General features: G+C 34.4%; 1 protein-coding gene across 2 annotated transcripts in view; it reads left to right on the top strand.

The window, feature by feature from the left end:
• Positions 1–14,648, top strand: part of nrg3 (neuregulin 3) — a 361,800-nt gene that overhangs the window by 304,946 nt on the left and 42,206 nt on the right. The window contains exon 4 of one of the 2 annotated variants that reach the window (NM_001114241.1): positions 5,790–5,816. The exons of the other annotated variant lie outside the window; for it this stretch is intronic. Coding sequence (NP_001107713.1) covers positions 5,790–5,816 — 27 coding nt within the window. The remainder of the gene's footprint in view (positions 1–5,789; positions 5,817–14,648) is intronic. 2 annotated transcript variants of the gene reach the window in all.

Below are 14,648 nucleotides of genomic sequence, written 5' to 3' on the forward strand. Positions count from 1 at the left end.
CCAAAACTGTGACATATATCTGACAGAATTTCTTAGGACTTGATAGAAGTCATCACCAAGCTCTTAGAGAACTTAAAGAGTATCTGATGCATCTACTGCACTTACAGCTTTTGGCAAGTTTCTAATATGTTCTGGATTTTTTGTTGTTATTATTTTTATTTTATTTAATCGCTTTGCTGTGATTTAATCATTTTTCTAAACCAGTAGCCTTAGTTATTTTAATAATTAGCCATGGCAAATTAAATATAAAATATGAAGGACCTTCTTTTACCCTGAAAAATTGTTAACAGATGGTCAGTAAAGACTTGGATAAAATATATACCTCTTTGATGAATACTGATTTATATATCAACAAAAAAAAATTTGACTCAATAACTAACCCTTCTTAGGGAAATAAACATTGCTAATTCTTTAACAACAAAAAAATAAATATAAATTGCAAATCTATGTTTAGATTTTCAATTGTATTTTATTTTTTTCCTATGCCCAGTCAAACTTGCAGTCATTGCATCTTGGATTGTGCACTCATTTTTGCACTAATTTTGCTGTTCTTTTTGGCATTCAGTAACGAAATCAAAAACTAACCAATCAGAATAAATTTTCTTGTATGAGTCAGTCCGGTTTATAAAATATCTGAAAGAACATTAGTAATTACAAATGTCAACGCTTCTAAATGTCAGAAGAACCCACACATTTATCACATACCACACATATCTACCACACAGATTTAGCAATCAAAAGAAAGTCTCATGGTTTTTTCCTATAAAAAGATTCTAATTTCTGAATTACTTTTAATATCTACTTTAAAAATATTGCTGATATACAAATATTTAGCCAAAGGTGAGATTAAAGGGCTCTAGCCAAAAGTTGTAATAGTATTTGCTCAACAACCTTGGCAATCTTAGTGAAAATTAATAGGATCTTTTCAAGCGTGAGGAACATTGAGACTGATATTCATCAAATATAAATGGCTGTTTTTACACCTGTTGTTAATATTGATGAGAGACTGCAGAAAAGAAAACACAAATGGATGATATTAATAAAGATTTTGTGAGAGTCTCTTTAAACTGATAAATATCTGGTAAAATCAACAAAAGTATAAGACAAAGGATATTCTTAGTATGACGTAAAGCAACATTAATATAAATGCATTTAAGTAACAATTATAGAACTATGCTAAAGAGATGGAAAAAGAATCTAGATCACATTAATCATTATTTTTTCTAAAATTATAGCAGTATAGATATTGAAACGCTTCTCCCTAAGTACCAAGGAATATATAATATTACTTAGATTTTTATGTTACTACATACATTTATTCATTATTCATTTCTTGCCATAACTGCAGTGAAGAATGATATGACAAAGGAGGATAACATTAAATCTACACTAAGGTTGACTCATACTATCCTAATACAGAAACTTTATATTGATTACATTGTGGGTTTCCTATTATTAATCATTAATGCCTGCCAAGGGTGATTTGGGATGAGCATGTAGATCTTTATATTTCTTAAACTATATTCTTAAACCAAATATAGTCAAAAAGCTGGAGTATTAGTGAATAGTTGTAAGTAGTGATGAGCAAACCTCAGCAAACGCGTGTCAAAAAAAACCATACACAATATTTTTTTTGACTAGGACGTTTCTTGCACAGTTGCACAGTAAATTTTGTCACCCATTTCGCCAAAAACAATCCACCAATGGAAAATGCGGAAATTCACAGCGAATCCATGCCTGGCAAATTATTTCACCCATCACTAGTTGTAAGACATAATACAATGTGGTACAACAATATAAAAGCCATAGATAGGTTGGTTTAGGTTGGCAGTAATAAAACTAAGGGTACAAAATGAGTATAGGTAGGCTAAACTCTAAGGTAATAAATGGAAGATGGGATGGATCTATAATATCATCATATACAAGGTTGAGCACATAACGATTATTAAATTTATTGGGTAAAGGTAGCAGTTTAACCCCCAATTAAAAAATGAACATAATATGTATGTGATTAGGGTGCTATTTCTGTGGCAAATAAACTTGTGCAGGTAAGCAGAGTGGTACTCTTTATTACTGAAACATATTTATTTGATGGTTGTAACCCTCAGTTCAACATAAAAAATAGCCAGATGCTGCGTGAGCAGGAGTTCTGGTTTCTGGTACTGTAACAGACATCAAAGTCAATTGGATGGGCATACACAAAGAAAAACTCTTGGACTACCCTGAGAGGAATACTATTGGGTTCTGCACCTTTGGATCTTTATTACTATCAAATTGTGTAGTCTTTTTGAACTGCCAACCAGACAATTATACTTAGTTAGAGTTAGATTTAGTGATGAGTGAAGCTGTCCTGTTGCTCTGTACCAAAATATTCACAAAATTCACAAAGGCCAACTTTTTTGACTTGTGCATCAATATTTGTAGTGGGCGCTGCATTTTCTGTTTCAGTGTTTGCCTGATTTTTCTACAGGGTCGATTGTCCCACTTCATGATATTCTTCTATAAACTTACTAACTTAAGTGCCTTAAATGTACATTTGTTTTCACTAGACATGATGTTAACCTTGAATTCTAACAAAAGAACAATTTGAATTGTGGACAAAATTTAAATATGAATGCTGTCTCTGTTTAGTCCTGTAAAAAAATATCCCAGTTAAGATCATTCAACAAAAGTCGAAACATAATTTTTCATGTTTAACAACTTTATATGACTAGGACCATACGTCGCAGCATAGATAATATTTTGGGTTTAGCTGCAGGGACATTAAAAATGACTATGTTAATTCGGGAATATACTGTACTAAAAAAAGAAATCTGTTCTTTTACAAAATATGGCCAAAAAAGTGGTATGATGAATTGGGCATTTCATCATTAAAATACATACTTAAGTTAAAATAGCCCAGCATTTTGATCCTTTGGTGCATTCTTTTTCATTTGTTCATTAATGAGATTGAGATACTTAATTAAGCACTTTTTTGGGAAGTTGTAATAAAATTGTTTGGCAGAAAAATGCTGAATTTTTGCTACAAATGCTACATTTTGACAGAATGGAATATTTATATACTATGGCAGTTCTGTAGAAAAACTCTGTAGGGTGTTAAAACTCAGTAGAAGTGATAAGCTAAAACAACCCCATGAATCGATAAATCCCAATGTAATTTGAAAAAAGGATCAATAAAAGGATCAAAAAATTTGACATTTTTTTCCAAGCCGGAACTAATCATCCAAGCACAAAAGGATATGTTTAACAGAGGTTTTTGGTACAAGGCAGTAAAAAAAAAAAAAAATAATAATAACAACAACAGCAAATCAGCCCATAAGACTTGTCTTGAACTTATTAACATTGATGAAGCTTTTGTATAATGAATGACAAAGAAAGGACATTATTGGTCAAGCCACTGCTTATAATAATTTCCTTAAAAAATTCCCCATTCATAAGCTCCCTAGATTCAATAATTATAATTTTATATAGAAAGCTAAGGTAGTAAGAGAATATAAAAAAGTTATTAATATTTATATATTAAAACATCTAAGGCATGTGAATGAACACCTGTTGTATTATAAATATTTGAACATTCATTATGGTATTTGATTTTAAATGTTGTAGCCTCTTAACATCCATTAAAATCTATCCTGGTTTAATAGTGGTTTTTCATATCTCATTTTCTGAGCAACTGGTGTAGAATCTAAATTAGGGTCACATTTTATTTAAATAGGAAACATACTTCTGCGTGGAATAAATATAAATGACCAAGCCTGGTTCCTAATGCTTTGCGTTATATATACTTGTATTTTTTTTTATTGACAATGAAATGAAACAGCCATGAGCTAAGGTATTACTTATTTTATTTGTTCACAGACAAAATTATTCAGTTATCTAAAATGTATAGATCAAAAGCCAATGTAAAGCAGTTTAATTCCTTCAGTTTTTTTTATATACAGTATACAAGTGTATAAATAAAAGAAAAATATATGTCTAGCTTTTATAAACACAATAAGAAAATAAGAAAAACAATAAATATAAAAAAAAAAATATCCATGTTAATTAATCTCCATTCATGCTATAATTCCTTTCTATTACATATGTATATACATTTTTATATATATTGTATGTATTTTTTACATATCTTACATAGATTAAATGCAAAATCCCTATCTTTCAAGCTAATTAGCTATTGATTTACATGCCTCCTGCAAAATTTATTAGACCCTATGCAGTCATTTGTTATGCAGCTACATTACCTGCTATGCATCATGATGATATGTTTCTACTTTTAAAGGGATGAGCTGGAAACCCTACTCTTGACGCAGAGTAATGTTTTTTTTCTTTGCTTATGCAGTAAATTAATGTAAATACAATGCAATGCAGAGATCATCTTTGTCTCTGTCAGAAATGTTCAAGGATGGAATTTCCCATATTATACAACATGTTGCATTGCTGATTAGTGTAGATGCATCCTGCAAATGTTATTATAGAAGTTTATTACCTCTCTGCATGATGCATTATTTTCTCTTTCTGGGGATTTTTTTTGAGGGAAATTGCCTTAGTGGAATAAATAACATTTAAATAATGTAATTTTTTTGCGGTTATTTACATTCACTACAAAACTTTATGCTGCTTTTAAAATATGTGAAAATGTAGCCAAGGTGTATCTTGCCTTAAATAGAATATGATGAAAAATAATAAATTCTAATAAAGTTGCAGACTCAGCAATACTTTTCATCTGGCCCATGATCTACTGCAAACGGTAACCTATAAAAAATGTATATGGGCATACACATACAGAAAGCCCTCATGCTTTTCAGTGCAACATACTTTGCACATACATTAGGCAGGTATTAAGCAGTACTAAGGACACAAGGAAACCCTATAGATCCATCACAGACAGTATAAACAAAGGAGTTTTGTTTGAATGCTATATAAGCATGCTTTGTTTTTACTTAATGTTATTTGAAACTGAAAGACTTTTAAGTCCACAATAAAATATGAATGCAATTTGCTTGTCAATTAACAAACTGGCACAATATGTACTATATTTGAATATCTTGCAATGATGAGGCCTAACAGGGTTGAAACAGACTGCCTGCAAGTTTGGATATCTGGCTCTGAATTATTAGGCTGTATCTGTACTATTAACCCAGCAGTCCTGAGTGTGTAGTTGGCAGTTGGAGTAATTTGCATATTGCCTACAATTCCTTAATTGAAGGTTAAAGCCTCTCATTTTTTGTTTCAACACAGTGCTATGTGTGTAGAATGAGGCATGTGAATAGCTTCTGTTGCATGAAGGTTCTCTGTGCATGTTTTTCTTTAGAGAAGGGCTCTTTGTCTCCTTTTAGTCATATCACCCTAACCAGGATGGTTTTTCTGCTTACCTATATTATAGCATCATTTGTGGCTAGAAGTAAATGCAAAGTTTGCTGTGATTTGGACCAGATACAACCACACACGGATTCTAAAAAAAGTTGCTGTGTTTTAAGAAATGTAGTGGCAACTTTAAACTTTACTATTTTTAAATGTTCTTGGTCACCTTGTTGACTTGGCTGCAAGTGTTCTGTATTTTAAATGGATATAAACTGTATAATACAGTTAATTTAAGTTTACATGCAGTGTTATGTACATGAATTATTGCTAACTCTGAGATGTGCTATAAGTAAAAGTGTGCCCTGTACAGTCCAAGCTGTATCATATGTTTGTCTAATAAAATAAATGTCAATGTGCTTTTTAAATCTTCTAATGAGTGTTTCCCTCTTCTCTTTGTTTCTCATTTTTGACATGCTTACCTAATGCAGCAGACCATTTAGGAATTGAATTTATGGGTAAGATATTTGTTAATGTAACAATGTCTTGAAATTGTCATCATTCAACAAATCTGCAATGTCATAAAAAATATTTGATAGAATAGATCATTTTTTATTGGCTTCACTGGTCTTCTGCAGGATTTGCAACTTTACAGGTTTCAATATACAATTTAATTATGGAAACACTTATCTGTTGATCATAAAAATGCTTAGTCAATAATTCATCAACATCTGCAGTGCAAATGTTTTTGTTTTTTTGTTTACATTGGTTTTACATATGAAATGCAATTGTGTTTATCTGTAAAATTCCAAACAAAAGGTTAATGACCAAGTTATCATTGCCAGTGTACTTATTCATAACAGTGCATTCTCGGGATTTTGTGTATCAAATGATAAAATAACCTTAATCAAATATCAAAAAAGGCAATAGCTCAACCTCAAATAAACCAGAGTGAAAACACATAGTTTGCAATCAGGGCTGTCAATTAACAAACTGGCACAAGGGGAAGGAAGAAAAGGCACATGCCTAGGGTGCAAAGGTTTGGGGGTGCTCTACCGCTTCTGCCTGCATCCCCCTAGTTCAGGGTCCTGGAAAAGAGTAGAATGCACCTTCGTCGATTTCACTGTCCCCACCTCCTCTCTGCTTGTCACTCTTAAATGTGGGTGCCACTGTATGTGTGCACAGGTGGGGTGGTAGGTGGGTACTTTCGGCAACTTGCCTAGGATGCATTTCTTGCTTGTTGGTGCTGTCTGCACCATAAATTTAAGCAGAAGTAAAATAAAGCTAACCATGCAAACACTGATAATATCACAGTGATAATAACACTGATGATCATAAAAACTAAGTTTTGTATAATTTTGGGTATGTGTATGCAAGCTAGACAATCAATGTACCATGGATATTGGCTGGTTTGTCATTTCAGTGGTTTTAATGACAATGCCAGTGCATTTTTTGTTTATTGGCAGATGAAGAAGTAAAACGGAACTACAAGTCCTCTTCTCTTCTTGCAGTTCTGATTGTTCTGCTGATCCAAAAAATGGAACATACCCTGTTTGGCCACTTGTACAGTTTTCATAAATGCACAGATGAGTCTGATACAATACTGAAAAGGATTGGCCAGTGTATGGCTGCTTTAAGAATATACGCATGTTGCAGACTGAAGTGGACATGCATCTCTGCATCCTACAAATGTACCATTTACTAATGAGTACTACAGCATGTGGATTTTATATGGTCCCACATAATGAACTGTCTCGAGATGTTTGGATATATGCAACTCTTTTTTTTTTGTGATATTATCCAGAGAGAGAAATGCCTGGGTCCAAATGAAATCCTTAGATTTTAACTGGGCTCAGTGTCATGCTCCAATCATATTATTCTATAGAAAATGTCTAAGCTGATTACTCATCAACCATGTAGTATTGTCAATCTGCATTAGAATATTTAGAATCTTTAGATATACTAATAATCACAGTCACAAACACACAAAAGTATACCATGATTTTGTACAGAAATATAAAAAAATGGTTTTTGTATGATTAAAACAACAGAAAAAAAGAATGTTCAGAACATGCCCTATTCATTTAACAAAGAGATATACACATACATCCACTGACACTGGATCAGAATTAAGCAGACCCATACCTCAAATGAAGACTGCTGAAGTAACACAAAGACATTTTTAAAATCATGACTGTGTAGGTATAGCATTGTATGGTTTGGACATGAGTGCTTGTCAGCTTTCAGCTGCTTAGAAAGATAGACAAATGTGCCCAGATTAGTAAGAAACAAATAATGTACAGTATATCCTAGCTGGTTAACTCCAAGGCCTGTATGAATTTACATTTCTTATAACTTCTTCATTTCATATATATTGCTTATAAAAATAAATAAAATAACTTTGGACAATAAGATGTAATATGTTTGTAATTGTATAGCTAAGGTAAGGAGATAAAAATTAAGTATTGCGGTATAGAGTGAATTTAAAAACCACCATTTTCAAGTATCCAAGATGTTAAACTGCCCAGTAACAGACTTCCCACAGAAATCTGTTTGCAGTCATGCAGTGATTTTGCATTCTGCATCTCCTTAAAATTTAGTTTTCCTATGGCCAATATCAATGCAATCATATGAGAACTCTTCTAAAAAGCTACCCACAAGTAATTTTCTATCTAATGACTCTCTGAATAATTGCAGCCTATAATTCCTTTTCTTTCTTAGTGAATTCTGAAGATCAGATCCTCAGTGCTATGATGGGGTGTGATTAGCTAAACTATTAGATTTGTGGGCATGTGTGATTTCTTGTACCTTTGCTGAATTTAAAATACTGATACAGGTATGGGATCAGTTATCCGAAAACCCAGTTATCCAAAAAGTTCAGAATTACGGAAAGGCCATCTCCCATAGACTCCATTATCAGAAAATAATTCTAATTTTTAAAAATGATTTCCTTTTTCTCTGTAATAATAAAACAGTACCTTGTACATTATCCCAGCTAAGATATAATAAATCCTTTTTAGAGGCAAAACAGTCCTATTGAGTTTAAATTATTTTTTAGTAAACTTAAGGTATGAAGATCCAAATTACGCAAAGATCCTTTATCCGGAAAGCCCCAGGTCCTGAGCATTCTAGATAACAGGTCCTATACCTGTACTATAGAAATTTGCACTCATTTTTGGATGCTGATAGCTGATGGCAGTATGAGGACACATACTGCTTAAATCAGTATTTATACCAGATACATGTGATATTTAAGCCTGCTGGAATGAGGAGGTTGCTCTGTGTGTGGTTTAAGCAATACTATTAAACAAGCCATGCATATGTGCATCCCAGAGGGTGTAAAACTCTTAACAAATGAGTGGATGTTTGGCAGATTGTTCACCCATGTTTCATTGACACAGGGTCAGATCATAACTTGGGCAAATGCAGACCTGTAGGAAAAGGATCGTGTCAACAGGCTGAGATTGGAATTTTCCAACCAGGCCTTTGAACAGGCACTATACAGGGGCAAACTGACTGCCTGCAATGTATTCCTCTCTCACTTGTTACTTGTTTAAGAAAATGAGTAGTCATGAACAGGATTTTATTACAGACTCTTGTAACTGACTTGAAAACACAAGGTATTGTAAATTCTGTGATTCATATTGAGACATTTCTCACTTACCCATCAAACTCATTTTGCTTCACTTTTAAAGGCATCTGTTATTTGATTGAATATCATATATAACTATCATTCCACAAACAATGATTAAAAATCTCCATTAAGATTAGAGTTCAGCAACACGGAGTATGGGACATTTTATGAAGTTTACACATTTTTGCTTTATGTTTGCACATACACCAGCACAAATACAAAGTTTGGTTATGTCTATTTCATTAAAAAAACAGGGAGATAATTTGAAGAAGCACAAACTTCCAATGATTGCATAAGTAAGGAATATTTTGTAGGGATTTGTAAAATAGTGACACAAGTGGACCCACTTGACTTAAATGAATGTAGCAAGCTGCAGAAGTGGTTAAAAAGAACTATGACAGAGTATAGCCTTTTCACTTTCACAAATAATTGAGGTAATATGTAGTTCAATATCATGATAAACATCTCCACACACCAATAAAAGAATCAGAGTAAACGTCTGTAGAAATTACTATAGCAATAAGATGAGGTAAAACTGGAAATGTAAATGAAAAAAAATACAATGAATACAAGGAAGGACATTGCAATAAACATAATAAGCAGGAACAGATAGCATACAATAAGCTACCGTAATAAAGAAATAAATAGCTAAGAGCGAATCTGTCCCATTTCACTTCACCAAAAAAATTTGTGAAAAATTCACAAAATACAGCTACCTCGCAGTTGTTATGATACACGCAACTTTTTTCATGTGACTGTGACTTTTTTTTATGTGCCTGCAACTTTTTCCTCAGAGTGAATTTTTGTTGTGGCAAATTTTTATGGTGAAATGTGAAATTTCACAGCGAATCCATGCCTGGTCATCAATCAATAGTAAACATGGCTTCATAGCCTAAAAAGCTACAACATTAACAAACACAATCATGGACAAGATTATAAATGCAGTGTTGTCATTGTGGTAACTTACTGGTGATGGCCCATTCCAGCAGGAAGGTGGAAAATAAATACATTTATACTCAGCGTAATTTACGTTTCCCTTAGTCCCTTCGGCAGCAATCATGAGATATATTTTGTTCCCCTGACAGGTAGGACAAGAGAATAAAAAGTTAATAACACAACAAAAAAAACCCACCTATAAGTAGGACTTGCCTTTAAGCACCAGTCAGTGTAATAAAAAAAAAAAAAACCCGCAGCCAAAAGTGCTTCAATAATCTTTAATGGGACGATTTATTTTCTTGTTGCCCCTGAGGCAGCAATCATGAAAGTTAGCAAGTAATCAGGTGGGTTTAAGGTTACACCGCCTCTGGATTATGCTACTGCCAAACGAAGCTTCCTGGGAGGCTAAGATGTCCACCTTGTATTGCTGAATAAAGTAGAACTTCTGTCTAGACATTCTCATAAACAATGCAATCATGAGTACCAAGTATGTGATATTTAAAAGACTGAATAGCTCCATGAAGTTTGAAGACATCAAACTCTCCATGGGATTCCCTGAGCTGTCATCTTGTTCAAGTGAGCTCCCCATCTTGTCTTAGAAGCATCTGTGGTGAGAACAGTCCAGTCTACCTGTTGGAACATCAAAACCTTTGACACATTGTCCTTCTAAAGTCACTATTCTAGATGGAGTCTTGTCTCCCTGCTGACAACAATCTTCCTCTCTTGAGAAGACAGGAGATGACCCAATCTCATGAAGACTTCCAACTGTTGGGGCCTCATGTGACATTTTGCCCATGGTACATCATCTATGGCTAAAGTAATCAGTCCCAAGACACTCATAATTTTTCGGAGAGGACTGTGGATGTTCTATAATACCTCGAACAGCATTCATCAACTTGTCTATTTTGACTTCTGGCAAGTAGACTTTCATCTCCTTTGAGTTGATGACAAACCCTAGAAACTGAATTATTTTTTACGGAACAAGAACCAACTTCTCCCAGTTTATAATCCAACCCTGATGTTAAAGTAAATCTATAGTTTAAGTCAAAGGTTTCTTCAGAAGTGCAGCCGATACTGCTGAAATAAACCATTTGTACAGGTAAGGGACCACAGATATTCCATCTCTTCTCAGGATTGCTGCTATGGAGACTACCAGCTTGGTGAAAACTTGAAGAGCTGTTGTTATCCTGAAGGGTAAGATTCTGAACTGTAAGTGAAGAAGAGAGCCCTTGATTACTTCGGCTATTCGTAGAAACTTCCTGTGAGGCTGAAAAATGGGCACATGCAAGTAAGCATCCTTGAGATCCAAGGAAACCATGTAGTCATCTCGATCTATTATGCTCATCACAACTTGATAGTCTCCATTTGAAAGGATTTTTTTCCGAACTGGTTGGCTGCTGGTTTTGAAGGGACCGTTGGTTTTGGGTACCAAAAAAACCTTTGAGTAGGTAACCTGACAAACCTCTGAGGGAGGAACTGGCTCGAGAACCTTGGAAAAAAATAATTTTTCAATAGCTTCTTTGAGAGCCAATTGCTTTGTAGACTGAGCCAAAGGAGTGAAGATAAACCTCTGGAGGTGGAACTTGATGAAACTCTATTGGATAGCCATCTTCTATAAGCTGGAGAACTCAGCTGTCCGTTATAGCCGCTTCCCATTCTGGCAGAAAAAAAAATTAGTCTTCCTCCCACAGGAAGAAAACTTCTGGCGTCAGAGAGGCAACTTCTTTTTCTGGGAGGAGAATTTATCACCTCCCTTGTTGAAAGCAAAGTTCCTCTTAAGGGATAAAAGGAGTCCTTATCCACCCTCCTTTAGGCAACTCACATCTAGGAGATCTTCTAACTCTAAACAAATGATTCCTTCTTTTCTTTGCATTATCTTGAGGCAAACATTTATTCTTTGTGCCTGACAATGACTCTAGTAATTTATCAAGCTCTGAACTGAATAAATGACCAGGTTCGAATGCCATAGTACAAAGACTATTCTTTGAAGCAACATCAGCCAACCAGGTTTTTAACCATAAGACCCTCTTAACAGCAGTGGATAAAGCCATAACTTTAGTGGACAGCTTGATTAGTTCGCTTGAACTACCCCATAGGACAAAAAAACACTGACTGGTGCTTGAAGGTAATTCCTACTTATAGGTAGTTTTTTTGTTCTTTATTTTCTTGTCCTACCTGTCAGGGGAACAAAATATATCTCATAATTAATGCCTTAGGGGACGTAAGGGAATATTATGCTTCTTTGACAACATGGGCAAAAAATTGATTTTGATCTCTTAGAAAACTTTGGTGGGTCATGCATTGGAAGTAAGATAGTTGAATCACTCAAATGGCTTTGATTAGTCCTGTTGTACAGGTAAACCAAAATGACTAGCAGTGTCAGTTAACCACATGGGAGTAATGGAAAGAAAAAATGTGATGGAAGTGAAAACTGTAGACATGGGCAAAAAATTGATTTTGATCTCTTAGAAAACTTTGGTGGGTCATGCATTGGAAGTAAGATAGTTGAATCACTCAAATGGCTTTGATTAGTCCTGTTGTACAGGTAAACCAAAATGACTAGCAGTGTCAGTTAACCACATGGGAGTAATGGAAAGAAAAAATGTGATGGAAGTGAAAACTGTAGACATGACAAATCCCACATAGGATATATTGGAAACTACATACATTCAGTTTCATTCTCTAATTCTCTTAAATTATATGGGGCCGATTCACTAAAGGTTGATAAAACGAGCCCTTTTATAGCATATGGTAAACATTTTATCACTTCTTATTTTTGTGACTTAACGCTCGATTTACTAAAAGGACTGGTGGCATAATTAAGACGTGATGTTCTTTACGTTATTTAACTTGCGATGAGAGCTTTTCTTGCGTTATTTCCCGCCGCGTGCGTTATTTCCCTCGCATGCGTGCTATATTAGCACAAGATTTCATGAACGTAACCATTAGTTTCAGAAAACTATTGTTCTGAAACTTACCATTTCCCTGAAAACTGGAGGATGCATCACTCTAGGGCCAACACATACTTGAAAAAATCCCACTGCAAAGTCCATGTTGTGTTGCCAACAGCTCACGAACTACAATTTTCTTTAAGTACCGCCTGCCCCAAGTAGGTGTTAAACTTCTCACAGACTAATGCAATATTTAGCTTGTTTAACGCTTCAGATGTGTTTGTGAATCATGCGTTAGTATTGTTTCTATGCGAGAATTAATGCAATGCAAGGTAAATAACGCAGTGCGATTTTTTTGTGCATGCGATATCCATCTGAATGCATGAGAAATGACTTTGTTGAATCGGTATTTATTGCGTGCTTTTTAACGCAAAAAAGCATGCGATAAGCGTTATCGACCTTTAGTGAATCGCCCCCTATATATCTTAGTTAGTGATGAGTGAATCTGTCCCGTTTCGCTTGCCATAAAATTCGCAAAACAGCAAGAAAATTTGTGAAACGGCAAAAAATTTGTGAAACGGCAAAAAATTTGTGTAACGCATTTGTTGCACGATTTTTTTGTCACCCGCGTATTTTTTATCGTCTGCGTCTATTTTCTGTCGCCCTCGTCTATGTTTTTTGTCAGCTGCGATTTTTTGCTGCGCCCGCATCCAAATTTTGACACGACTGCCCCTTTTTTTTTCAACGCAGCCGTGCTGTTTTTTCAGACGTGACTGCTGCCTTTTTGCCGCGACCACACCCAATTTGATGTGGCCGTGCCCGTTTTGATGCGGCCGCTCCCAATTTTTGGAGCGTCCACATCTTTACACAACTGCGCCCAATTTGACGCATGACAAAATAAACTAATTTTTCTGGAAGTTTCAAGAAACAATTCGCCAATGCCGAAATGCAGAAATTCAATATGCTGTATAATATACAATATACATCAGCATCTATATCTATATCTATTGACACATAAACAAATAGAGTCATTGCCTATGCACAAGAATCAATACACATGCATTTTAGTGGGCATTTTAGAATTGTCTGTTAGACCAAGCATAAATAGGGCACACTCAATTTTGTGAATAGTAACTGATTGTACTTTATGACATATGCCATTATCTTAGAATATGGTTCATTTTGAATTTCAGTCAAGCTATGTTATCAAAATCAATTTAATTTCAGGATGACATGACATTTTCTTTTCTTGCCAAAGAGGCCGACAATGCATGATTCGTAAATTTAGCAAGTGGTTGCAAAATATTTAGTAAAATGCAATCACTTTACAACACTATTGTGTATATAGTGTCTGTGGAAAAACTCACATAAAGGAGACACTGATATAAAATGATGACAACATTTTAATCTATTTTTTAAGTATGTGCATATGTTTACATCCCAGATACAGTATTTTCATAGGTACTATTAAAGAGGTGGTTCCATCAGGAACAATGAGTTATAATGCATTCACTAAAGTGGTTGTATTGGTGCAAAAATGTTCACCCTTAAGTTCATTTTCAGTATGTTATAGAATGGCTTATTCCTAGCAATCTTCTTGCTTATTTATTCCTATAGTTTTTCATATATTTGCCTTCCTCTTCTACCTTTTTCCATCTTTCAAATGAGGGTCACTGACCCCAGCAGGCACAAACTATTGCTGGGAAGCTACAATTTTACTGTTATTGCTACTTTATATTACTTATCTGCCTATTCAGTCCCTCTGCTATACTTATTCCAGTATCTTATTTAAACCACTGCCTGGTTGCTAGGGAAAATAATACTGAAGAACTGCTGAACAAAATGTTAAATAATAATAAAAAATAATAATAAAATAATGAAAAATAACC

Source organism: Xenopus tropicalis, chromosome 7, assembly GCF_000004195.4.
Source record: "Xenopus tropicalis strain Nigerian chromosome 7, UCB_Xtro_10.0, whole genome shotgun sequence".
Classification (NCBI taxonomy): domain Eukaryota; kingdom Metazoa; phylum Chordata; class Amphibia; order Anura; family Pipidae; genus Xenopus; species Xenopus tropicalis.